The sequence below is a fragment of the Sycon ciliatum genome, chromosome 1 (genome assembly GCF_964019385.1).
Source record: "Sycon ciliatum chromosome 1, ocSycCili1.1, whole genome shotgun sequence".
In the NCBI taxonomy this organism is placed as follows: domain Eukaryota; kingdom Metazoa; phylum Porifera; class Calcarea; order Leucosolenida; family Sycettidae; genus Sycon; species Sycon ciliatum.
In genome coordinates, this window is record NC_088643.1 from 13292300 (window position 1) to 13320149 (window position 27850).

Consider the following 27850-nt stretch of genomic DNA (forward strand, 5'->3'; position numbering starts at 1 on the left):
CGACGGCCGTGAGATGGAATGGAAGCCTCGACTTGCGCTGCCATATCCTTTCCTGAACATTTCGGCTCTCGCCCGAAGCCAAACATTTTCAGTTCAGGCTCTGAGCTTTCAAGCTCGTCTGATACGTTGGAATTGCTCATGGTGAGGACGTCTTCGTCAGAACTATTCCTTTCAAATACTGAAAATAAACCTGTACCTCTGAGCTTTTTTTATTTTTTATTCTAAGCAATACATGGCTGGGGTAGCCAATGACCACTTTGCGTGGCGATTGAAGGGTTTTAAATTAGAGCCAACCACGGCTATAAACAAGGAAAAGAGTAAGAAGTCAAAAAGAAAAGGAAAAGAAGAAAGAAGCAAATAATATTATGGACTAAAATTGTGGTCTACTGGTAAAACAAGGCGTTCCTGAATGCTGTTAACCCTTTGTGGACGCACTGTACGAGTTTCGATCTAATAATAATATTATAATAAGATCGAAACTTGAAACGCGAATTTTTCTGGGCGCACCGCACGTTTTCGGCGATATTTTTTACGCAAATCGAAAGACGAAATCCATATCTTTCCAATGGTGCTAAATTCGCCGGGGTCCCTAGTCAAAATGTTGACCAAATCGGCCGCGCAAGAAAAAAAATTGAGAGCTTGCGCGAGCATGCAGAACTAAAATTTCAGTACGAGTACTGTCATGGCACGACGATGCGGACGATGCCATCGGCATGATTCTGAACTGGAACTCTGACGAGGACAGTTCTGGCGACCCACTTGACGAGTCTGATGACGACGAGTTCGAAGTGGACAGTGATAGTGATGATGATATCCCAGAAATTCAAGAAAACAATTTATCTGATGGATTTGCTGGTACTGCTAGTAGCGAGAGCGGCGGCGAGGATGATGTTGGACAGCTTATCCTATCTACTTTCCGAAAATGTATGGTGTTGTATTGGCTAATGTACACCGATTTCGAGTTATTACTGATTTTCGCATGTGGCTTCTTTCCTGTACAAGTTTGGTAGTCCATAAAGGGTTAAAGTAGAAAGGCCCTTTGTCTCCTGGTGCAGCAAAAGCCAATGCAAATAGCCATTGAAAACGGGGGAGTGTAGCAATGCAGAAGAGCGGGTTAGAGGAAGGGAGAGTTGGTTCCTAGTGGAGCTATCTCGCTTGGCCCAAGCAGGCTAGTCTCAGTGACGTAGAAGGGCGTTTTGGGGTGTGTCGCGGCCGCATGTCGTCATGGCGCGTCCCCCGAAAGCACAATTTCAACCGAAAATATCTCAGGAACGCTTGGTCAGATCGAAGTGGGACCTTCACCATTGGACTCAGCGTCCGATACTCTACGGACCATGAAGTTTTGATTTTTGGGTGAAGTTCCCCTTTAATGTCAAGGGAGTTCGTTAACTTGCAATGTCCATGTTCGTTTACCCTTCGGTCAAAAACCACTTCACCTAACCCACTTTTAAGCGTTTGTGCCATGCGCATGTTTATTCCATTTTGTTTTCTTCGTTTCAGGTCTCTCACAAACACGTATCTGCCTTCACGGCATCTGCCCAATGTGAGCGGGCTTCGGTACCTTCAAGAGCTGTGAGTATACGAGACCCAGACACAGTGCATAGGTTGAGTCTCAGTGCGGTGTTCCCTAGAGGCAGTATGGCTGTCATTCCAGAAGCAGATGAATGAAGATGTGTGCTGGTGGTAGATATTCCAGAAGCAAATGAATGAAGATGTGTGCTGGTGGTAGATATTCCAGAAGCAGATGAATGAAGATGTGTGCTGGTGGTAGATATTCCAGAAGCAAATGAATGAAGATGTGTGCTGGTGGTAGATATTCCAGAAGCAGATGAATGAAGATGTGTGCTGGTGGTAGATATTCCAGAAGCAAATGAATGAAGATGTGTGCTGGTGGTAGATATTCCAGAAGCAGATGAATGAAGACACTGTGCACATGTACTAGTGGTAGATATTCCAGAGGCAGATGAATGAAGATGCTGTGTACTTATGATAGATAAACCAGAACCAGATGAATGAAGATGCTGTAAAAGCCTTGCCTCGTCGTCTGATGCTGTTGGTGCATGTCTTGTTCATTGCATGCAGGGTGGCAACAAATTCTGGCATCACCAAGATTGCGCCGGGAACGTTCCTCAACATGCCCAGCCTGAAGAGAATGTATGTAACAGGTGGAATAGCCTTGATGGTCTGCTGAGAAGGGGAGGAGAACTTGAACTAAAGGGGGGGGGGGCACACATGTCTAGCATATGGTTGAGCGGACTACTGTACCGATGTGCCCTCCCCCCCCCCCCCCCCCCCCCCCCAGTATCCCCTTTCTATGCCCTGGGCTATGCCAGCAGTCCCTTGCCCGCACAACAACCCTGGGTACCGTATTTTCAGGAGTATAAGCCGCACCCAGTTTTTTTCTGCATCATCATCATAATCTCTTACTGTTCTCAGCTTCTATTAAAGGGGAAGTTAAGGCAAAAATTAAAATTTCACCAGTTGTAGTCTTCGGGGTGCTGAGTCGAATGGTCTTGGTCCGAGAAAGCTGAGACGCTCCCTTCCTACTTGAATCCCAATCGAACTCGCGTACTTCCACCGAAACTGGGTGACTGCACCCTACTAGATGGGGATTTGTATGCAAAATGTCACTAAAAGCGCCGTTTAGTTCCTATAAAAGCACGGATGACCGCAGTTGGCCCATATGTTGTAGTCTTTTGGACGCTGAGTCGACTGGTTTTGGTCCGAATAGGCTGCGATGCAGCGTTCCTCCTTTATTCCCAATCGAACATGGTTGAACAAGTGGTCACGTGCTCCTGGGTGCCCAAATCACCTGGTCACCACGCCAGCAGGCGACAACTTTCACACCAAGGTTCAACTCGAGTTCAACTCGAGTGACAGGACTGCACCCAAAAAAGGTCAAACAGGCTAGTAAGTTGTACCCTGCAGGCACGGTGACCAGCTGACTGGTGTACGCAGGCGCACGTGACCGCTTGTTCAACCATGTTCGATTGGGAATAAAGGAGGAACGCTGCATCGCAGCCTTTTCGGACCAAAACCAGTCGACTCAGCGTCCAAAAGACTACAACATAATTATGGGCCAATCGCGGTCATCCGTGCTTTTATAAGAACGAAACGGCGCTTTTAGTGACATTTTGTATACAAATCCCCATCTAGTAGGGCGCAGTCACCCAGTTTCGGTGGAAGTGCGCGAGTTCGATTGGGATTCAAGTAGGAAGGGAGCGTCTCAGCTTTCTTGGACCAAGACCATTCGACTCAGCACCCCGAAGACTACAACTGGTGAAATTTTAATTTTTGCCTGAACTTCCCCTTTAACCCTTTCACTGCCAGCTGACCACTCAAGGTGACAAGGCGCTCCCTGCCAGGCTGTCAGCTGAGCTGTACACCCCCTCCCTGCCAGGCACTTTTTACCTCCAGGTCGAAAAATCGAAAGGCCAACTTCTCATGGATTTTTTGGTACTTTTTGTACGGAATATCGCTTTCTAAAGTATACATCGTAGGTAGACAACTCATAAAGGAAGCAATTGCCGTCGAAAAAAATCGCAAAATCCGAAGTACAAACGTGCTGCGCGCTCTAGCGCCAGCCGCTGTGCAAAAATGCATGTCATGTCATGCGAAAGTGCGCCGTGCGCCGCATGCGCTACATACACTATGTACACGACCGGCCCGGACACTCGCGAAGTAAAGTTAGTTGTTGTTTTGGAGAGAGAAGCAGATCCTTAGGGGCCGTCCGCAAATATCGAACGTTTTTCACCAAACGAATTATTTTAGTTTAGACCCAACCCCTCCCTCCCTCCCCCTCAGAACGTAAAAAAAGTTTGACATATGCATGCATAATACAACAAAAGTTGCAAGTGTGTAACTGCTCCTATGTACATGTACATGTATCAACGTTTTCTGAAACGAAATTGGTCAACCCCCTCCCACCCCATAACGAAATTATTTCGTTTCGTGAAAAAAGTTCGATAATTGTGGACGACCCCTTATTTTTTGTTAGCTGGGATTGAAAGATCTGCCAGTGGACCGGAGAGCTACAACACTGGAAGCAGAAGAGATGGCGTGCGGAATGTTCTCTGTCTTCGTGGCAACAGGACTTCAGTTGCGAGAGACTTTCGTCCTGTTGTTGCGGACGAAATTCTTGTTGCTGCCACCAGAAAACTCGGAGAACGAAACGATCGTAAGTCGTTTGGTGAAGCGGATCGTGTCGGTGAACAGCTGCGGAATGTTCTGCCGCCATGGTGGTCGTTTGTTCTCCCGATTAGCAGCAGTCCGAATACATTTCGACTTCGGAGAGTGAAGCGCTTCCCGGTTCCGTTGACAAGCGCGGCGTTCGCGGGTGTAATGCACTTTCGCATCAGCTTGCAGTAGATCGGCAGGTACTGAGCCAGAGGTAGGTGTCGTTGTAGCTGACATATTGTAGTGTCTCTTGACTGTGCTGGTCGCCATTGTAACGTGGTAGGCCTTAGAAAATTTTAGTTCTGGACTCAGTGAGCGCCGCCAGCGCTGTTTCCGCCAAGTTTGCAGTGAATGCGTTCGTGAGGAATCCGTCGTGTGGTTGTCTCTACCCGTGACTCCAACCGCCTATCGCAATGGATAGCCGCCTGGAGTCTTGGGCAATAGCTAGGCGTCAAGTCTGAACCAAATGTCGTGCTCCTTGCAATGAAAGTTGACGGGAAAGAGAAAAAAACTGGCACCGACTCAGCAAGGTGGAAGTGCGCCCCGTGAGAACCGATTTCTTCCGCGCCGCTCGGCTAAAAATCAGATGCGCATTTTCAACGACGCTGGTTTGATTTTTTTCAAATGGCAACCTATGTTTCTGGCAGCGTATTTCGATGGGTATGGACCTCTTCTAGGGCCTAGTGGCCATCTACCACGGCTAAACATCTCCAATATTCAAAAATAGCGGCCCAAACTGGGTGAAGTCTGCCTGTCGACAAAAGTCGACGGTGGCACTGGGGACTGCATGTTTGCTTGTCGACTTTCGTCGACAGTGGCACTCAGAGTGCATGAATGCGCTGTCGACTTTCGTCGACAGTGGCAGTGAAAGGGTTAAGTACGTTTCTGGGAGATTTGGGATGGTTTGTACGGGGCAGACATTGCCCTTTACCCGACCGTATGAATCTAGCATCTGGACCGCAGAGAAACTCTAATCATGTGAGATCGATAATAGTACAGTCAGACCTCGCTTATCCGGTCCTCTTTTATCCGGATCCCTCGCCATCCGGAAGAAAATAGTTGGTTACATATTTACAGCACACGTGACGCATCCAACTTAAACGGTGTTCGGTTATCCGGTTCCCTCGCCTATCCGGATATTTTTGTGGAATACAGATGTGTGCAATTAAGCGAGGTCTGACTGTAGTCACTTGGGCACTCAGTGGTGAAGGCAACACACCGAGCGAAGTACCCATAGCTCGAAGACCAGAGTTGCGTACGTACGCTTGGGGCTAGGGACTCTTGCTGCTATCTGAATCATTTGTCTGTGGTGAAAGGAATCTCAGCTATGCAAAAAGTGCAGCTATTTGAGGTCATCGGTGCAGGGGGGGGGGGGGGGAGGGGGGGGGGGAGTTATTACATGTGCTGTGTAGCCGTTGTACTGATATGTGGTTTGCTGCCTTTTTGGTCTGTCCCAGTGATCTGTCGGACAATTCCCTCACCCATCTCGACCCGGACGCATTCGAGGGCGCGTGTGATCTTCTGACACTGTAAGTTCGGGGTAACGTAATAGTGACTGTCGTGCGGCGAGGTCTTGCTCGGGTCTGGTGCAGTGTCACTGTGTGCTGCACAGTTAACATCATGTCACTCGTCCCACGGTTCGCTCCAGGGGAATTGCTCAGAGATATATTGAGGCTGCGTCGGATAGAACAATGTCTTCTCTGTCTCACATGCACACACACACACGCACACACACATGCTCTGTTTTCTTGGTCTGCAGGACTCTGAACAATAACCGGATATCATCCATTGACCCGTATGCCTTCGCTCATCTGGATGATCTAGATAGCTTGTAAGTTCAACTTTTTCTTCTTCTTTCTTTTTCCAGTCTTCGCTGGGTTGGACAGCCAGAATTCGTTAGCATTTCGCGCCCCTTACTAGCAAAACTCTGAATAGCAGAGCTGGTTTGGATTTGCAGTGTCTTCTGTAGTATGTGTGTTCACTAACTTCACTTGGGCCGTAGTGTACTTCGATGAATCTGCAAAAAGGCTAAATACATCTCCTGAAATGACAAATCCGTTGATCCCCGAGCTGCAGAGAGTGCTCAATCTCCTGAAATGACAAATCCATTGATCCCCGAGCTGCAGAGAGTGCTCAATCTCCTGAAATGACAAATCCGTTGATCCCCGAGCTGCAGAGAGTGCTCAATCTCCTGAAATGACAAATCCGTTGATCCCCGAGCTGCAGAGAGTGCTCAATCTCCTGAAATGACAAATCCGTTGATCCCCAAGCTGCAGAGAGTGCTCAATCTCCTGAAATGACAAATCCGTTGATCCCCGAGCTGCAGAGAGTGCTCAATCTCCTGAAATGACAAATCCGTTGATCCCCGAGCTGCAGAGAGTGCTCAATCTCCTGAAATGACAAATCCGTTGATCCCCGAGCTGCAGAGAGTGCTCAATCTCCTGAAATGATTAATTGATTGTCATGCACAGCTACATGTAACAAGTTAAATGTCTTCATGGGTTTTTCATTTGACCCGACGAGACCACACGACGCTTGCAGACCACAGCATGAACAGTTCACCAGCCACACTCCACGAAAGCAAGTAGTATTGTAGTATTCAGTGTCTGCTCCAGCGCCGGGTGAGCCGGGTAATCCACCCGGTTGGGCGGCGCTTGGACCCGGTTGAAAATATAGTACCAGGTCACCTGTGACTCGGTTGGTACTTTACACTTTCGAACTTTGAAAGAACTGACCACATGGCTTGTATGTGTCAGATACTTCTTCTTTCGTAGTTTTCTAATTCCTGCCCTCTCTTTTCTAAATGCGGCTTATCCATTCGCCGTTATATCATTGAACCTAGTTCCCGTTTATTGTCCGAATTAAAATAAACCAACCAACCAGTTATGTGCCTCGGCTGGTGAGACAGCGTACATGTGTACCCGGCTACGACCCGGTTGAAATGGTTGCGCCAGGTACACGTGTACCCGGCTGTCCTACAATCCTAGAGCAGACACTGGTATTACTCCTGACAAGTCTTGTTTCGTTCTATAAAGATGACGGGGAACTCATCAGAGGAGAAGCAGTTGTTGAAACAAAGAATTATTAAATGTCTTCCTTGACTATGCCATGGTGGACAGGGAACAGGGTTTTTTTCCCCCCAGACAGGTTGCCTTCGTACCAAGGTCACCGGGATGTTTAAGTATGGTTTGGAGCGTGATGTAACCAGATTCGACACCAGGTGGTCTTTTATAATTATCAGATGTTGGTCATGGAGGCAGGCTTACTGCAAAAAAGTTAAAAACCGATATTTAATAAAGGTTTCTTCTTCAGAGTTTTCCCTTTTTGGTCCCTCAGGCATATGGATATTTAAAAATAAGAATATAAAAAAGCTTTCAAAGGATCAGTCAGGGAAGTGAACTGCCCGAAAAGAGAAAAAAAACGCCAGATCCACCAGGACTCGAACCCGGGACCTTGCTTGTCATGAGCAATGCTCAAACTATCTGAGCTATGGGACCAGACCGAACCTAGAAGGTGCTAACAAGTTTTTCACTCCAAATGCCGCTCACAACACGTGCCACACGTACTGATGGCACATGATCTTGTTCCCTCCCCAGTGGACCAAACGTCGGTCAGTTGCTGGAACGTACTACCAGTGGTGAAAGAAAGTGATTATTGGGAGAACTTCAAATTTCAAAGGATCTCTAAGAAAAGATTTTTTTTCTCTTTTCAGGCGGTTCACTTCCCCAACTGATCCTTTGAAATTTGAAGTTCTCCCAATCCTATAAAAAAAGGTTTTTCTCCTTTGCCAGCAGCTGTGTATTTGCCGTTCATTAGTGGTGAAACGAATATACCGAATATTCGGATATTCGTTCGGTTTGTCACATTCGAACGAATATTTCTCATGGCGAATATTCGCTAACCGGGTATGCAGAGTTTACCAGGCGACTTCAAACTTCCGTAACTTCGCGAATACTTGACCGAACCACTTCATCGAAAGTTCCATCGGCATTAGAAAACTCTCAGCTGTCGTCTCGAAGCAACCCGGACGCGATCCGAGGTCCTGGAATGGAGTTATGGCGGTCGAACGAAAATCACGTCTTGAGCAGTTTTTTGAGCGTGTAAAATGCACTTCAGCTGGGGATTTTGTGAAAATTGACCTAAAAATGATGGAGAAATATGTCCCCGCGTTTGTCATGCCTAATAATAGTGGCAATATCCAATAAAATGACTGAGAGGAGGGTGTGTGATGTCATCCGTGTTAACGAAAGAATATTCGTTCGTTCGTTCGTTAAGCCAAAGAATATTCGGCTACTGGGTTTTGATATTCGTTTCACCACTACCGTTCATACTTCTGTCATGATCTGCTGCTCGTGCTGTTGTTGGTGTGCATAGATTTCTGTCTGGCAACCCGTTCACAGAGCTCCCCGACAGCCTGATCGGGTTTGAAAACTTGCGCATGCTGGAGCTTCGAGAAACGCCGGACCTGAAGGTGCTGCCGAAGAAGCTCTACCAGCTTCGGCACCTCGAAGCAGCGAGTATGTACTACGAGTCGCACTGCTGTCTCTTCAACAAGCCTGTGAGTGTGTGGATAATGTTCTGTGTAGGCCGGCCCGCACAGAGAGTATGTGCATTAGCTGAAGCATTTGCGGCATTGTGCATGTTTCTAAGCTGGGCAAGCAGTATGCCGTGAATATCGAGCGTTGGTGCTTCAGCGAGTCATTCGTCGGATATTTCCATGCTCAAATTCTCATTCCATCCTAGTGTTGACAAGGCAGTCATGCACACGGCAGTGTGGAATGCAAAGCAGCGGAGTTTGTAGCGTGTTTGGGGAACGCTTTGCCGCAGCGTTCTCGAACCAAACCCATTCCATTGCGCTCCCTGAAGACTAAGTTACATTCGATATTTTCTTGCCAGTCACTATCAACCCACCTCAAGTTCATACTGCTAGGTCAGTGTACATTAACAGCAAGCATTCCCGCAGCACTAGGTCTGACTGATAAATTGTCACAACAGCATGGAGTGCACTCGGGTGACCCGCAGTCGGAGTATTACTGCCTCCTTGAGTGGACCACCAGTTTTGGAGAACGTAATTTACAGGGTCTACTGGTATTGAGTAGGGGTGAAACGGTTCCATGTTTTTCATGTTCGGGCACCCGGATGCCAGCATTGTTTCCCACGGTTCGGGTATCGGTTCCATGCACTCTTTTCTCCAGACCGACAACATGCGTTCGCGACAATTATTTTTTAGAAAAAAACATTTTTACGAGCAAGAATGAGACATCGGAGAGTCCAAGTGCGAAGAAGATAATGACCAGAGAACTCTTTGGAAGAGTGGGGATCGTAAGGTAACACACTTTAAATCTTGAGTAGACTTGACATGTACATGTATTTGTACAAGAACGAGATTTTTCGAGTTTCGGTTCGAAATTTGACGGAACGGGTACCCGATTCTTTTCAGCTGGTGGTTCCAAAACCGGTTCCTTACCCGAACCGTTTCACCCCTAGTATTGAGCCTTGGCCCAGGAGCGCTGCGCCATAGCACTTTCCAATGGAATGGTCTTCAATGCATTTGGAATATTATCAGGGCGTAGTGCTGTCAGCACTAGAATGCTGCATGAGTGCAACTGGGGATATTCGCGGAACACTGCATCGGAGCCTGAACTCCATGCCCAGAAATCTGCAAGTTCTGACGTTTCAGCTGATCTGCCAGATGGGTTACTGGCCGTGAACAAGAACGCCTGTTGACGTGCCTTTTTCCGAGTTTATGCTCTCGTTCAGTGTTGATGTGCCCTTTTCTTTATAATTATATAGAAGAAATCACATGGAAACGAGTTATGAAGCAACTATCCACGGCTGTAACAAGATAATAAGCAGTCGGAAAGTGCGATAACAGGGTATTTATTGGCTCCGTATCCTTTTTCTTTGTGCTCTCGTTTCAGTTTGACGAGGAGAACAATGACATCGCCAGGAACCTGACGGCCTACCAAGTATACACTCAGAACGACTGCAGGTCGTACACGCAGACGACCGTTCCGCCGACGGTGGGACGCAACGCCACCGCCGCCACCACCACGGCCGCGGGGCCGGTCACCACCGAGGAAAACCTGTTCTGTCAGGTCAGTCACAAACCCACTACATGCCGTAAAGTACCGCTGATCCGCCCCCTCTCTAATTCCCGCCCCCTTTCGATTTTCTACCTGTGAAGCGACTTCGGCGTATACACCAAAATACGAAGTTGAACCGACGCATGCACTGCTGTACACAATATGTGCCAATTATTATTATTATTATTATACGCATTCCCGCGGCAGCGTCAACCAAGCAGTTATGCTTGATCCACACGTTCGCTTATGCTGGACATTGAAACAAAGCAGATGTAGACAGCTCCTAGAGAATGGGGCTCTACAAAACCAATGATCGAAGTTAGTCCTTCAGTAACATGGAGCGTCATAAAATTGGTCTCATTGGAAAAATGTCATCACTATTGTCTCCTCATGTAGCATCATGGTCAATGGGTGGCCAGATAATTATACGTATGAGTTTGAGTTGCCAGATAATTATTAAAAGATTCAAATAGTAATATTATTATAGAATGGTTGTTATGAGTTTATAAGGGTGCCATGGCTGTTTCTACTTGTGACGAGGGTGTGCACAAACACTCTTCACCAGCGCGTTCCATGCTGTACGGTCCACAGCAATCCGCTCCAGACGGCGCAAGTCCTCAACACTCCGCAGGTGCCCATTGTTCGACTGGGACAGATCGGTGTGGAGCTTTATTGGTAGTGTCACCCTCGGCCTCCCACGGTACCTCCCCTCGGGTGCCTGAAAGTATTGCTCCATGCTCAATCGTGCTGGCGTGTCCTTACCCAGGCGAAGCACATGCCCGAATAAACTCCAGCGTGAATTTCGGATCAAGTCCGACACCGGCTCCACTCCACATCGGGCATACAACGCCAAATTACTAATCTTTTGTGGCCATGTGATGCCGAGAAGTGACCTGAGTTGCCTTCTATGGAAAGCGTCCAGGGAGCGTTCGCTAGCAACCGTCAGGCCCCAGGTGCCTGAATTATAGAGAAGTATCGGCATGATAAAGGCGCAGTACAACCTCATACGCAGAGGCTCTCGGATCAGTCCTCGGCGCTTCCAAAGAGACCACATGGATCGGAAGGCAGCCTCGGCCAATTGCCTGCGACGTGTCACATCCTCAATGTCGCCCAGGAGTGAGCCCAGCTTTCGGGATGTCCTCCAGCGCTCGTCAATTCTGTCTACAGATCGACCCAGCTCTGTCCACTCAGTTTTGGTGTTGTTGACTCTCAGGGCCCACTGCCCGAGAGTGTGGTCTATGACCGGTTCGAGCTCTGTGAGCCATTGACGACTAAGGCTTATGAAATCAGTGTCATCTGCGTAGACAAGCTCAAATGGAATGTTGATGCTTTGATCCATTGGCGGTCTGTTTCGTGCCACCTGGGTGCTCCTCAGATCTCTCAGTGCTGCCTCTAAGTATATAACAAACAACACCGGGGAGAGAGAATCACCCTGCGGGGTGCCAATTGTAGTTTCAAGGGACTCTGATACTGCCCTGCCGATGCGTACCTGCAGAGTTGTGTTGGTCAACAGCACTCTAACCAGCCGAACATCATCCTCCGTCAGGAAAGACTCGAGAACTGTCAACAGTTTGTCACGATGTATACAGTCGAATGCTTTGGACATGTCGATTCCAAGAATGGTCATTTCCCGCCGATAATGCTGACATGTTGCTGCAAACCATCTGTGGCTCCAAACAAGGTCCGCTGTAGATCGGCCTGCTCTGAAACCACTCTGCGTCGGAGACAAGTACTCACCGACTTTCGACGATATTCTTCGCAATGTAATAATGGAGAGCGTTTTGCGTAATGATGTAAGGAGGACAATAGGGCGCAGATTTCCAGGTGGTCCAACCGTCTTTCCTGGTTTCTGCAACGGTACCAGTGTGCCACATCCCAGGTCAAGGTGCTGGTGAGTTGTAAACATGCTGTTGAACAGACAGGCAATGTGAGGTGCTAGGTTTTCTCTTCCATATTTCAAGAGTTCGCCTGGGACTCCATCTGGGCCAGGGGACCTTCCATTATTCAGTTTTTTCAGTGCGTTGGAGACCTCAGCAGATGAGATTTGTCTTTGGAGGCTTCTTGGGCGATCGGTGAATGGCTCGACGCCTGCATCCACATTCCCACGAAACTGGTCATGGAAGTGGCTCCGGACCGCAGATGCCGCCTCCTGGTCATCGGCTATGAAGCGACCCTTCTGGTCATGTACAATGGGCTTTCGGCTTGGCTTTCTGGTCATCAACTGGACTGCTTTGAACATCCGTGCTCCATTCTTCAACCTCTCGACTTCCGCTGCTCTCTCTTGCATAATTTTCTCTGCATTGTCGTGCCAATCCAGGATGAAAGTGTGCACAATCCAGCACACCGAGTCTGATCCTCTACGTTGTTGTACATCGTACTGCACTTGACAGCCTTGATCTAATTCCCGCCCCCTGCCGAAAACCCAGCTGGGAAGCGACATGGCGTGGGGGGGGGGGGGGATCAACGGTGCTTTACGTTACTGCGAATACTGTTAAAAAAAAGTAAATTATCGTTTCCATTCCCCGAAGGGAACTCTAGGCGGTCGCTATTAAAACACCCGGTCAAGCCTACTGCCAATAGTCTGTCCCCGGGGAAAATTGCGGAAAAAAATCGCAAAAAAACACGGGGAAAAACGCGGCATAATATGGCATAATTTGCTGTGAATTTGCGGTAAATATGCGGTAAATATGCGGTGAATGCGGCAATTTTCAGTGAGTATGTAGTGAAATCAATCAGCTACAAGTCTCTGGTGTAATCACTCGTCATATTTGAGTAAAAGGCCGGCACCGTGAGACGTTGCTGACTGAACAGTGCACTGTGTGTACGTGTAATGCAACAAAAAAAGTTCAAAAAACGCGGGAAAATCGCGGAAAACGCGGTCTTTTACAAAATCGCAAAAAAAACGCGGAAAAAAACGCGGCCGCGGAATCGCAATTTTCCCCGGGGACAGAATAGTAGGGGTGAAGCGAACAATACAAAAAGACTTTTAAGTGAATGGGGACCCATCGAAGGCTGGCGTCGTCCAGGTTTTACAGTATTCAGTTGCTACGTTTCTTGAGTTCAATGTCGATGCGTAGCTCCAGACGTTCACCAGGCCCCGTGGTGTGCATAGAATGAACGGAAACTTGAGAGCCTGGGGAGAACACACAGTATGTGTACTTGGCATCACACAGACATGTTGAGGCACTGGGTTCCCTTGATGTTGGAATTCTGTGTTAATCCGGTAACAGTTATCAGTCCAGAAGTGGATGCGCCTCGAACTATACTGTACAAGCAGAAATATTCGTCTGAAATTGAATTTCGTCTTTTTCGTTATCTTCAAAATATCGCTATTTGGTCGTCCACTGGTGGCAAGGAATGTTCAACTTGGGAATCCGAGTCTGTTGCCTATATCTCCAGATACGGGGTATTTTATAGCATTTGCTGCTTGGGAGCTTTTAGTGGTGAAATGTGGGTTCAACGTGGGTTCAGTGTTTGAGATGACTAGCCTCGAACCCCCAGGTCGCTTCCAGAAGAAGTGATTGCTCAGCGCAGGTATTTATTGTAGTTCTGCGTTCTGTGTTCTGTGTGTGTGTTTCTGTTTGCTGGGCTAGCTGGCACCTTTTCACCCTCATTGTCAGAACCTAGGACGACGGCGGAAGCGCAGGGACGCGGACGGCTTTCAGCCGGCGTGTCACGACCGGAACAGCGACGGCGATGACCTGACCGGCCTGCGCGTCGTACTCGACCCGGTGGAGCTGTGCCGGCAGCTGGAGGAGGCGCGCTCCATCCTGGGCGAGATCACCAACAAGACGACGTGGACGCAGGTGTACCAGGCGCTGTTCCCGCCGACGCCCAGCCCACCGCCGGGCAATGTCAGCGACGTCCTGGTGGGCAGAAGGCTGGTCAACTGCACACCGGTGCCCGACGCAGCGTTCACGCCGTGCGACAACCTGATGACCTGGGTGTGGCTGCGCGTGCTGGTCTGGTGCGTGTTCATCTTCGGCTTCGTCGTCAACCTGTTCGTCTTCCTGGTCATCGCTTTCAGCACCAAGCGCTGGGACACGTACCGCGAGCTCACGCTGCACCTGGTGATCGGCGACCTGTGCATCGCTCTCTTCCTGGGCGTGCTGGCCGCTGCCGACCTGTCCACCAAGGACGATTACGCGCAGCAGGCGCTCGGCTGGCAGAAGAGCGCCGGCTGCAAGGTGGCCGGCTTCATGTCCGTCGTCGGCTCGCAGGTCATCATGACCACGCTGATCGTCATCACCTGCGAGCGCTTCTTCAAAATCACGCAGCACCGCAAGCTCAAGCTGCAGTACGTGCGCCTGCTGCTCTACCTGGGCTGGCTGTATGCCGTAGCGTCGGCCACCCTGCCACTGTTCGGCTTCAGCGACTACTCCACCGTGGCGACGTGCATGCCGTTTGAGGCCTCCTCTCTGCGGAGCGAGGTGTTCCTGAGCTTAGTGCTGTCACTGAACGTCATCATGTGCATCGTCATCGTGGTGTTGTATACGAAAGTCACCGTCTCCACGTACCTGAACAGCCGGCGGTTCTTCACGCACACGCGCAACAAGCAGTTCCAGGAGCACCAGTTCCGCACGCTGAAGCGCAGCGCACCGCTGGTGCTGAGCACGCTGACCTGCGTCATCCCCATCGCCGTCATCGGCCTCATGTCCGTCTTCCAGCAGGCGGCGCAGATCGACAACCGCTGGTCCAAGGTCGTGCTCGTCATCATCTACCCCATCAACTGCCTGGCCAATCCGATACTCTACGGCTTTGGCCGCAAGTCCATGTTCTACGACCACATGTTCGATTTCCTGCACCGGCGACTGGGCTTGTGCGGGAAGAAGTTCCACCACCGGCGCTCCATGGTCTTCTTCCACAGCCCGAGCAACAGCCGGCGCGGCAGCATCGACAGCACCACCAGCAGCATGTCGGCACTGCGCCGCGGTCTCAGCATGCCCATGGCCATGATAACACCGCGCACCGCCGGCCTCCCGGCACCGTTCCGACGCTCGTCCTCCGACAGTGCCATACAGCCGCACAGCGCGGCCATAGCTGCACTCCGCGGCGGTCCAGTCCCCGGCCACGGTGCAAGGACACCGGATCGCGATAGTGCCTACAGTAGCAGCAGCGGCAACTCAGACCGGTAGGTTAGGGCCCGTTACAAGTACCGGTAGTGGTGCATTGATTTCTAGGCATTTCCTCCTTCGTGTTGCTGTCCCTCAGGCGTTTCAGATCCTGCATGGGGAGAATTTTCTGGAATTACGAGTGTGTGTGCATGCATGTGTTGAGGTTTGTGTCCGTATACTAGCAGTGTGTGATGTGCACATGTGGGTATAGATTAGATGTGAGGTACATCAGCTAGTAGATCCTAATCAAATCATATGCTGCAGCCAGGCGTAGTGGGATTGTCTAAGACCATGGCTGAGAAACTCAGAAGGTACCGGGTTCAAGTCCTGCTTGGCAGCGGAAGGATTTTCCAACCGTGCTGCGACCCGCAGCTAATTAAATTGGAATCTGTGGCCTGGCATACGCCGTTACTGTTGTTGCTTTCCTGCAGGCTGGGGCGCTGCTTCCCGTGCATAGCGTCACGTGAGCGTCGGCGCTCTACGCGCGAGGAGACGGACCTGGCCGAGCAGTTTGCCATGCAGTTCGCCGCCTCCATGTACGGCGGGGGCGCCCGGCCGTCCACCGACACGCAGCTGACCACGGTGACCAGCCGCAGCGCGCTGCACTACCACAGCAGCACGGGCAGCGCCAGCAGTGACCAGGAGGAGAATGGTGACGTGGGCCATGCCGCTCCCAGTGCTGGTGGTGGTCATGAGTTTGGACGTCAGCTCTCGAGTCCGCCGGTGGAACGGCTGCCTGTCGTAAAAGAGTACGAAGGGTACGTGGTCGATCCAACAGTGCAGCAGATTGAATCTAGCTTATAGCACATGCAACTACTAGAGAGTTTATTGACAAGGCTAGCTGTTAGTATCGTTATTGTCACTAGGCTGTGCTTGACCCAATTAGAAGCTTTTGTTCACTTTTCCCTTTGCCTTTCCCTGAATTGCGGCCTAGTCTACAGGAGTAGTAGTGCAGGTACCGACGCTTCTGCTTCAAGTCAATTGAGCCGATCTATCACCTATCGCTTATCGCAAACTAGTATTGTTTGTCCCTTCCTGTCCTCTATAAGACCATGATTTATATCCGTTACGTTGATGCGCCGATAAACGATTCCTGGCAACAGATAGGCGACCCTGCCCTGCATATATTTTCGAACAGAGTGTTCTTGAGAGATAGCGAATGGATGTAATCTAAAGACTATTGACTATCTAATAGAACTATATCTGTAAGCGCGGATGCTAAGATCCGGGGCTATCGGCGGACTAGCACACCTAGGAATGATAGCGTGGATTGCGCAACTCTTAGGTAACAGCCGCTGTACAATGCGCCCATGGACGCACTGGCCGCGAAGTGCTCGCGCTCCCCAGTTTTCTCTCAATTATCTCTGATTCTTCTGCACTGTTGGTGCAAAGAGCAATCCCTTTCCTCGCCGTACACCCATTCTATTTCCCTTGATATCAACCTGACATCTGCATAGTATAATTATGAGAGAAATATGTTTTTGTACATGTATTTACAGAAAATCTTACATCACTATTTTACCTTCACTATTGAGGAGAAATATTTTTTTCGAATGGAACTACAATGTTGAGAGAGCTCAATGAAAAAATTAGATTGCTTTTTTTTTCGAGAATTGTGCTCTGTCGGCGACGTGTCTTGCGTCGGTGTGGCTGTGGTGTTTGGCTGCGTGAGCTGCTTCCTATGAGACACGTCCATGTACATAATGGTGCTTGACAGTGACGTCAGAAGTCAATAAAATTATACTCCGGCTCTTATCAAGAGTGCATAACCCCCAAGAGTGTGCAACTCCCTGCTGTCCCGACAGAAATTCAAGTTCCAGTTGATGTCATTCTTGTGATGCAGTGCTCCTCGCACAAGTGAGTTACGATGTGTGTACGGGTGTCAAGTTTGTCAACGCATCACACGTGTTTCCTCGAACTAATTTGTACAGGATAAGAATGGTATTCTGTCCCCGGGGAAAATTGCGGAAAAAAATCGCAAAAAAAGCGGGAAAAACGCGGCATAATATGGCATAATTTGCGGTAAATATGCGGTGAATAATATTGATGTGCGGCAATTTTCAGTGAGTATGTAGTGAAATCAATCAGCTACAAGTCTCTGGTGTAAGCACTCGTCATATTTGAGTAAAAACCCGCCACGATGAGACGTTGCTGACCGAACAGTGCACTGTGTGTACGTGTAGTGCAACAAAAAAGTTCAAAAAACGCGGAAAACGCGGTCTTTTAAAAAGTCGCAAAAAACGCCGGAAAAAACGCGGCCGCGGAATCGCAATTTTCCCCGGGGACAGGGTATTTGCCCAAGCACAGGTCCAGAATACGTATGATAATACACGTACAATGCACATTGCATCATAAAAAAAATGTTTTTAAAAATGATGTCAACTATTTGAAATTCTGTGGGGCCAGCACCCATAGTGGAGTTGCACTTTCTTGGCGGTTATGTACTGTAGTACTAGCAATCTTGTGCTCTATTAAAAATAGTCCCGGACTCCGATCGTAGTGATCGAAGACGAAGTATGGCATCTGGTGCCGGGTAGCCGCCACCAGATCATCTGGTGCCGCGTAGCCGCCGGCCTTCATGGCCCATTCCGGGTGTGACTACTGAGTTTCTGTCACTGACTCGCTGTGTGTGACTAGTTGAGCAGCGGGTCCCTAGTTGGCATAGCCGGGCTCAGTCCACATACACGCCAACCTGGAGGCTCGAGTTCCCTGGACAAAAAGGCTAAATTCCCTTGATTTTGACCACTTTCCCTGGGCATCATTTTTTTTAGTGTATCCATCATTAGCAGGACGTACTTTCATCAGTGACTGCTGCTCAAGCAAAAAGAGGATGTCATTGCATTGAGCTGTAACTCAAGTCGCAACTCCTGTTTTGAGTTGTTTTTCTTCTCTCTTTTTCTTTCCCTACTACTGAGCCTTATGCACAGATATACAGCATTCCCTCACTAGTGGGACCATTGTTATTAGGCTAGGGCCTGTTTTGGACTTCCCACTCTAAATAAAGAATACAAACAACAAACAAACAACTGCACAAGTAAAATTTCTGTTGACTACCGGTATACCGGCAATCCGTTGCAGTTCCACAAGGTTTCTTCTGTCTACTACAGTTGCGCTCACTGAAATCCGACCCAACGTGCAAAGCTGGCGCCCTCAACTTCCACGGCCCTTGACGCCCTCGAAATGGAATGAATGCGGCTGGGCGTACACATGTACACAAGTCATACAATGATGTAATCGGAACTGGTCTAGGGCGTCGGATTTCAGTGAGCGCAACTGTACGTGCTGCTACATGTACGTTCTGTGTGTACTTACAACGGATCTACACGTTCAAGGAAACACTGAAAAAGGAGAAAAAACTGTAAACATCGTTTTCAAATGTTCCATCTCAATCCCTGGACTTTTCACAGGATACCCTACAGCCGACCAAGGGTCTCGGCATCACAGCTGCACATGTGCACCAAAGGAAACAAAATGGGGAGTGGAAGGGCGGGGAGGGGAGCAGGAGAGCAAGAACTCTAACTAAGGGTAGGAAAGAGAGGAGGGGGGGGGGGGGGGGGGGGGTAGGAAACCAGGAAACTTGTTATTCCAAGATATGAGTGCAAACTAGTACGCAAACAAGTACAAATATAGCAGTATCAAGATCATGATGCTGAGGCGAAAGTAGAGGCTGATTGCCGTGCACATTTGACGAAAGATTAGAGTGAGAATGGAGGAGAGTTAGAGAGAGATAAAGACAGATGGATTGGGAGTTTGATGAGAAGGGAGTGCTCCGAGAACATTACAGGGTCGTACTGGCAGTAGCCTAGGGGCGATGTCCGTGGCCAATGACCAACCCGACCGTTTCAGGTAGCGGTAGGTCAGACCCTTGAACTGCTGCATCCCTTTGGCAGACGGTGCATCGCGGAGGAGAGTGGCTGGCAGTTCATTCCAGGCTTCGATGAGGCACTCCGGGAAAGAGCGCAGCGCAACATTGCACGATCTAGCAGGTAGGGCTGTCTGGAGTTGAAGCTCGTGCGCAAGGTTGGCTGCCGAGCGGCGACATGTGGCAGGCGCGATGGCGGGTGCGATGGCTCTGGCTGGGCGTGTCGCTGCAAGAGCTGGTGGGCTTGTCGAATGCTCCTGCTATGTCTACAGCCAGCACGCGGACTGCGCCACCACGGTTGACTTCGGAGACCCAGGAGTGGTTGAGAGACGTGAGAAGGTCAGATGTGCTGAGCCCCTGCCGGAAGCCGTACTGGTGGATGGACAGAGCCTTTTCATGCTCAAGATGATTGATTATGGCAGTGTTGACAATCTTCTCCATGACTTTGGAGACAACAGATAACAAGGACACAGGTCGGTAGTTCTTAACAGCAGAATGAGATTGATTCTTGTGGATCGGGACCACACGGGCTACTTTCCAGAGAGAGGGCTGGACATGGCACCGAAAACAGAGTGAGAACAGCTTGGCAAGTGGTGCAGCCAAAACTTTTGAGCACTGCTTCAGAACTCTGGCAGGGATGCCATCGGGTCCGGTAGCCTTGGTTGGATCCAGCTGGCGGAGCTGGCGCTGGACTGTCGCTTCCCGAAATCGGACAGTTGTCAGGGCAGATGTACACCTAGGAGGAAGGTCAGGAAGGTCGGAGTGCTGTAGATCTTGATCACCCAGACTGCATTTGCTCGCAAAGAATTCTCCAAAGCAAGTAGCCTTTTCCTGGTTGGTGACATATTCTCTGCCCTGGGCATTGCGTAGGACAGGGATAGACGAGCTGCGGCCTGAGCCTGCAGCTTGTTTCAGGAGTGACCACCATTGCTTGTTTCGCAGTGATCCATGTTTGAGCCAATCTCGGATGCGGGCAGATTCTGCCTGCTTTGCGAGACGAAGGCAATTGGCAGAGGCTCGGACTTTGGCATTGTAGTCAATGAGTTGCTGGTGGCAGGTGGGGTGTCTCCTGAGACGGTTCCATGCATTCTTCTTTGCCTGGGTAGCGGCTGAGCATTCCGGCGTCCACCAGGATGGATCTGTTGGTTTCGTCGAAAGTTCTTTGTGTGGGATGAAGCGATTCATGCCTTCCATGACAACAGCAGTTACTGATCTGCAGGACGCCTCGGGGTCTTCTGATATATCCCAGTTTGCTGTTGAGTAGAAGTGCCGAAGCCGGCCCCAGTCTGCCTGAGCATACCTCCAAACGCGCCGTTTAGTCGGTGGTTCGCGGAGTGGGGTGGCATCAAAAGTGGCCACAACGGTGGCATGGTCTGATGCTCCAATGGGGTCCAGTACATTTACCACCACTGAGGTCTCCGAGAAGTCGCTGAGTATGAGGTCCAGGGTGTTCTCACCACGTGTCGGTTGAGTAACGTGCTGGTGGAGCCCGTGGAACGCAGAGAGTTCTTCCATGTATTCACCAGCCGGTGTAGTCTTCGTGCTGCATAGCCAGCTTTCATTATGAACATTAAAAATCCCCCGCTATCACGACGCTGTTCCCAAGGGATCGAGCTTGATCCATGACCGAGTCAAGATACTCAAGCAGAGAGACATCTTGTCCAGGGCACGAACCGGGTCGGTACACTGCACATACAACTACTTTCTGGCCATTGTCCAGGTGCAGGCGAAGCCAGATGACCTCATGGCCATGGCAGTTGATGTCACTCAGGTGGTCAAAGGAGAGGGAGTCCCGGACCCAGACTGCAACTCCGCCACCTTGAGCAGATTGGTCAAGTCGGAGGGGTGGGTGGAAGCCCGGCATGGAGGAGTCAGATAGTGAGGCTTTCTCCGGGGTGAATTTAGTCTCTGTTACGATGGCGATGTCAGATCTGCTCCGTGCAACAGCATGCTGGAAGGCTCCAAACTTTGACAGCAGCCCAAACGCATTTGTCAGTAGGAGCTTCGTTACTGGGTATGTCCTTGCGCAGCTGGTGTTCATTGGTGTTTGCGTGGCTGAATCGCTCCAGCTGAGGCAGCCTCTGCCTCACTGTCCCTATCGCCTCTGCTGCCCACGTTGCCGGCGCCAGATGCACCAGATGAGCTGTCACCCTGCGGCCGTTTGCGGTGTCGCCAGGCTCGAGCGTAAAGCGGTCGTGGCCAGAAGTTCGCAGCAGTGACTGTTTCTAAGCCAGTGGCGTCGAGCGTCGGGCTGAGACTTTCCCGTCTTCCGTGGTGTGCATGCTGCACTCATGGACCTTGACGGATTTGGCCACGGCCACAGATCGCTGCTGAGTGAACTCTGTCACTCGCTCCTCTGTGCAATCCGCGTGCAGATTTCCCACATACACGACTGCCTTCCTTGTTTGGTGGGGTTCTTTGGATACTAGTTTCCACGATTCATCAGCGATTGGGTCGAACGATGTTTTCTTGGGCTTGACTGGGGGGCGCCCAACAGTCTGAAAACTTTCGTCTTCCTCGCTCGAGATCTCACGATCACTGCCAGTGTCATCCACGTGTACGCGTTTGAAAGCGCTACGGTGTTCTCCTGCTGCTGCACCAGTGCACTTGGTGACCTGGTCTCTTCGCGTACGGGTACGAGATCCCTTCCGCCTCGCGAAAGGCTAAAGGGACAAGCTTATCTATTTTTGCGGATTTTCTTTCATAAAAAATAAACGTCACAGGCTGCTCTTCGGAGGTGTCCGCGTCCCAGCGGTCCGGGCAAGCGACCGAATCTTAGTGGGACACTTGGCCGTGGCCTTTGTACTGGAATCTGTGGGAGAGCCTTTCCAGGGACTACACACCTGGGTACCCGGGTACCGGGTATGGCTCCTTTTTTGTTCCTTTCCTTTTTTATTATATTTGTTTTTGCTGAGAAAGAAACGTTGCTGGATGGAAAGCTTTCTGTTCCCGCCATGCGCCAGGGCCTTTGCTCTAGTAAAACCTTGCTGGCTGATAATGGTCATTGCTCGTGATGTCAACTTAGAAGGTGACGGGAAGCTGGGTTTCTTGCCATTTTCCTACGACCTGCAGAGATGAGGAGCAAGTGAGGCGTTGGATTAATGCCAATAATGGTGTTTATGGCCCGGACGACGCCAGCGGTTTTCACTTGTCAGGAGGACAGCCAAGTTGGAGCAGGCAGTTGACAGATTATTAACTTTGAGCATTTATAGCAGAGTGGGTGGCTTGCCAAAGAGAATCGTCTCAGTACCTCATGGTTACTAGTATCTGACAAATGTCTCTTATTGCTAGTCTGCACTAGAGCATTAGCAGAATTGATCATGTCACAAGTAGTGTCAAGACTTGATGTCCTACGATTATACTCAGATCATGTTGCTACTTCACAGGAATATTCGTCCTGCCACTGTACACTCTTCCAGAATTGCATGCAGAAGTCACATGCCTGTCACAGTGTGCAAGGGACAACGCGTTTGCACTGCTTACGGATTCAAGCGGATGGAGTGCAGACCAGATAAGAAGACATAATCCGGCTATTCAAATAGCTTGGGCTGCTATTAATTGGCTAGACTCCTGGAAACATGGACAAGAATCTAAACCAGTCCACGGAAACAATATCACGCCACACAGGAAGCTAAATGGCAAACCAATCAAGTTCTTTGGTAATGAAGCCGTTCACCAACATTGTCCGGTTGCATGGCTTGTGTCACTCAAACAAGACCAATGGACCTAAAAGATACGCTGTTGATCAACCACAACTCCAATACCACGGAGCAGTGTCTTCTATACAGATCCAATTAGATATTCAAGTATAATTATGAGTGGAAGTTGCTGGTATAGTCTCTCCTAATGACCGCGTATTTGGCATAATGTTCTCTATACTGCACTCTAGAGCTACTTACCTTTTCCGGCATTGAACTCAGGCAGTGACCACTCACCCGCAGAATGAGCCAATTGACACAGAAGCTAAGTACCATGTGCATCCGTCGCAAGAGAAACATGCAAGGAGCAATGTTCAGATGGTCCAGGCATCTGGCCAATTAATTATGGCAGTCCAAGCTAGTTGAATATCCGGATCACTTTCTCTCATCTGGTCTACACTCCATCCGCTTGCATCCATAAGCAATGCAAACGCGTTGTCCATTGCACACTGTGACAGGCATGTGACTTCTGCATGCAATTCTGGGAGAGCGCACAGTGGCAGGACGAATATTCCCGTGAAGTTGCAACATGATCTGAGCATAATCGTAGGACATCAAGTCTTGTAACTACTTGTGACATGATCAATTCTGCTAATGCTCTAATGCAGACTAGCAATAAGAGGCATTTGTCAGATACTAGTAACCATGAGGTGCTGAGACGATCTGCTATAAATGCTCAAATAATCTGTCATCTGCCTGCTCCAACTTGGCTGTCCTCCTGACAAGTGAAAACTGCTGGCGTCTTCAGGGCCATAAACACCATTATTGGCATTAATCCAACGCCTCCCTAGGCTAGGCCCTTGCTCCTCATCTCTGGAGCTTCTAACTCTGGTCTGGCACAACGAAAAACTAAACTTGATACTTGGAGCTCTTAGTTCAAGCTACATTTTCAGAGTCAGGAAGTTTCAAATGGCAAGAAACCCAGCTTCTCTTCACCATTGGCATCACGAGCAATGACCATTATCAGCCAGCAATGTTACTAGAGCAAATGCCAAAGGCGCTGGCGTGAACAGAAAGCTTTTCATGCAGCAACGTCTCAGCAAAAACAAATTAATAAAAAGGAAAGGAACAAAAAAGGAGCAACACCGGTCACCAGGGATTTGTCCATACCCGGTACCCAGGTGTGTAGTCCCTGGAAAGGCTCTCTCACAGATTCCAGTACAAAGCCAAAGGCCACGGACAAGTGTCCCACTGAGATGCGGTCGCTTGCCCGGACCGCTGGGACGCGGACACCTCCGAAGAGCAGCCTGTGACGTTTATTTTTTATGAAAGAAAATCCGCAAAAATAGATAAGCTTGTCCCTTTCTGTTAAAGGGGAAGTATACCCTAAAATCAAATTTTCACCAGTTGTAGTCTTCGGGGTGCTGAGTCGAATGGTCTTGGTCCGAGGAAGCTGAGACGCTCCCTTCCTACTTGAATCCCAATCGAACTCGCGCACTTCCACCGAAACTGGGTGACTGCGCCCTACTAGATGGGGATTTGTATGCAAAATGTCACTAAAAGCGCCATTTCGTCCTTATAAAAGCACGGATGACCGCGATTGGCCCATATGTTGTAGTCTTTTGGACGCTGAGTCGACTGGTTTTGGTCCGAAAAGGCTGCGATGGAGCGTTCCTCTTTTATTCCCAATCGAACATGGTTGAACAAGCGGTCACGTGCTCCTGCGTACACCAGTCACCTGGTCACCGTGCCTGCAGGGTACAACTTACTAGCCTGTTTGACCTTTTTTGGGTGCAGTCCTGTCACTCGAGTTGAACTCGAGTTGAACCTTGGTGTGAAAGTTGTCGCCTGCTGGCGCGGTGACCAGGTGATTTGGGCACCTAGGAGCACGTGACCACTTGTTCAACCATGTTCGATTGGGAATAAAGGAGGAACGCTGCATCGCAGCCTTTTCGGACCAAAACCAGTCGACTCAGCGTCCAAAAGACTACAACATATGGGCCAATCGCGGTCATCCGTGCTTTTATAAGAACGAAATGGCGCTTTTAGTGACATTTTGCATACAAATCCCCATCTAGTAGGGCGCAGTCACCCAGTTTCGGTGGAAGTGCGCGAGTTCGATTGGGATTCAAGTAGGAAGGGAGCGTCTCAGCTTCCTCGGACCAAGACCATTCGACTCAGCACCCAGAAGACTACAACTGGTGAAAATTTGATTTTAGGGTATACTTCCCCTTTAAGTTTAGTCCTACCCTTCCGCCTCGTCGTACTCTGGGGCTGTTGTTCAGCCGGAGGAGAGGTAACACTTGCGTTGCAATGGCGGACTCCTTCATGGCGACAACCTCCTCTTTCAATCCTGTTATCTGCATGACCAGTTCGTCAATCCGGTTTTGAGACGGACCTCCCGGTTTGCAGATTCCGACACGAGCGCTGACAGCGTCTTGACCATTTCAAAGACGGACGATTCAATTTCAGGGATGGAGCTCAAAAGTTTTATTTCCGATTCCGTCAGGCTGCGAGTGGCAGTTCTGGCCGGCATAGCTACCTGTGTCTACCTACTACAGGTCAGACCTCGCTATAACGTAATCTCTGGGGGATGGGAGAAATTATGTTATAGCGAGGTTTATGTTATAGTGAGTTGGGCACACCAATATGCAATATGTATGTCAGAATGACACTCGAGCACTATGGACTACTACAAAAAACTGTACCAGAAAACAATCACAAAACACGATGCAGGTGTGTCTGTCATGTATCTCTTTATTTGGCTTGGGTGCACACGGGAAACACGTTCCAGTCACTCATACTCGGCCAGTACCGCTGTTCATCCAGCCCTTGCCGCTATCGCGGCGCGGGCTGGATTCCGCGGTACTGCCCTCGTACTCGTGCAGGAACCTGTACTTACGAGCATCGTTTTGAGAACTAGCAATGCTCCAGCATTGTACCCGGATTTGGAGCCAAAACAAGCATTAGGGCCCAAAAGTGTCATTTTCTCACTTCATGAGTGTGCATTAGGCCACCCTTTCTTTTTTCGTTGTTTAACGTCCGCGCCCGCGTACCTTTTTGCCTCAGACCGGAAAAAAAACAAGAAAGTAGTAGTACAGGTCTACTCTCCATATAACGTAATCTCTGGGACCACGCAAACATTATGTTATATCGAGAGGTATGTTATGTAGAAAACCGTGTGTAAAATACAAGATGCATCTCAAAATGAAGGGTATTACAAGGCGGGTTCAACCGTGCATATACATATACACACTGTACCACCATCGACATCAGATACCATCAATGCTGCAGAATATATGCACAATAGGACTAAACTGGCTAGCTATGGCTACAGCTTGATTGTACTGCGCACGTGAATTTACGTTGTATCGAGAGTAGAGTGTACACGTCGGGGACTGCGCCGTAGGGTGCGTTATGCCGAGGTTTACTGAGTACGTTATGTAGGACTACATTTTGTACCCTGGCCTAAAGTTTGCTAGCTACAGCTACCGCTTGATCATACTTTAGAGGGTTTGGAAACGTGCCTCTAATCACGCGTACAGCAGACAATGTTCTTTTAACAATTAACTCCCAGTATCGAGTCAGCGAGAATCGGTATATTGCTCACAGGAAATGGCAAGGAGATAGTCCAACGAAGGAAGAATTCTACGTGCAGAGACAAACCACAAACTACTGCCAGAAGTCCAGAAGTGGAAAAAGCAAGAAGAAGAAAGCCTGAGCCGACTTTCAATGCCCGAGCTAGATCCTCGTAAAGGATACTTGGTGGAACAACAACAAAACACATGTATACAAATATGGTAGAGTACATAAGCATGTAGCAGAGTTCGCAGGAAGTGGTACATCTGCGCAACGTTCCGAGGGTCATGCGTAGCATGGTACTCTACGTAGCCGACAATGGCAACATGATAAAGGCTACATCCTGTAAACAAAATGTTGCCGCGCAGAAGCTTGAGAAATGTACAAAATTACGAAATCGCGGAACGAAAGATAAATCGCAAGAAATCCGTGCAGGCACTACAGATACTCCCCCGCCAGTGTACAAGCAGTAGCGGGACACGATAAGAAAGGGAAAGACACGGAAAAGGAAAAGCCGAGAAAACATTAAACAGAAAAATGAACGCGCCGAACAAATGGTTTAGCAGCAGCAGAAAGGGGAGTGCCAGGAACAGCAATGGAAGAAGCAACCGCAGCACTGAGACTGGCAGCTCCATACGCGGGTTTCACGCGGTCAATGGAGATGGTGTCCTCTCGACCATTCAACTCAACCACCAGAGACTTGGCCGAACGGGAAAGAACACGATGAGGACCGGTATATGGAGCTTGGAGTGGCTGACGGTGTCCATCAACGCGGACGTAAACATGAGTGCATGTGGAGAGGTCAGCACTGACAAAAGGGACCGGTCGGGCCTGAAGGCGAGTGTCAACCTGAGCTGGTCGGATAGAAGACATCGTGTCCCGAAGACGCGCAACATATTCAGCAGTAGGCACCCAGTCGTCGTTGGGAGTGGGAGCGAGGAAGTCGCCTGGGAGACGGAGCGTTGAACCATAAACGAGCTCGGCAGAGCTGCAGCCAAGATCAGTCCGGAGAGATGACCGGATACCGAGGAGAACGAGAGGCAGTGCAGCGACCCACGGGTGCGGCTGTGGTTGCGCTTTGATGGCGGCCTTCAGTTGGCGGTGGAAGCGCTCGACTAAGCCGTTAGCCTGCGGATGATAGGCAGTAGTACGACAGCGATTAGTACCAAGAAGATGCATTAGCTGCTGGAAGAGAGCCGATTCGAAATACGAACCACGGTCAGTCGTGATGACAGACGGCACGCCAAAACGAGCAACCCATGTCGACACGAATGCCATGGCAGTGGTCTCTGCGGTAGCATCGGTAATGGGCACGGCTTCGGACCAACGGGTGAAGCGATCGACACAGGTCAATAAGTAGCGGAAGCCCTTGCAAGCCGGTAGCGGGCCGACCAA

The 27850-nt window shown here is 49.6% G+C and overlaps 1 protein-coding gene across 1 annotated transcript in view; it reads left to right on the plus strand.

The window, feature by feature from the left end:
- Positions 1-16983, plus strand: part of LOC135814102 (lutropin-choriogonadotropic hormone receptor-like) — a 23305-nt gene extending 6322 nt beyond the window's left edge. Inside the window, exons 5-12 of the mRNA XM_065327168.1 lie at positions 1501-1572; positions 2083-2154; positions 5634-5705; positions 5936-6007; positions 8551-8734; positions 10098-10274; positions 13856-15393; positions 15808-16983. Of these exons, the coding sequence (XP_065183240.1) occupies positions 1501-1572; positions 2083-2154; positions 5634-5705; positions 5936-6007; positions 8551-8734; positions 10098-10274; positions 13856-15393; positions 15808-16180 (2560 nt within the window). The 3' untranslated portion in view covers positions 16181-16983. The remainder of the gene's footprint in view (positions 1-1500; positions 1573-2082; positions 2155-5633; positions 5706-5935; positions 6008-8550; positions 8735-10097; positions 10275-13855; positions 15394-15807) is intronic.
- The last annotated feature ends 10867 nt before the right edge of the window (positions 16984-27850 follow it).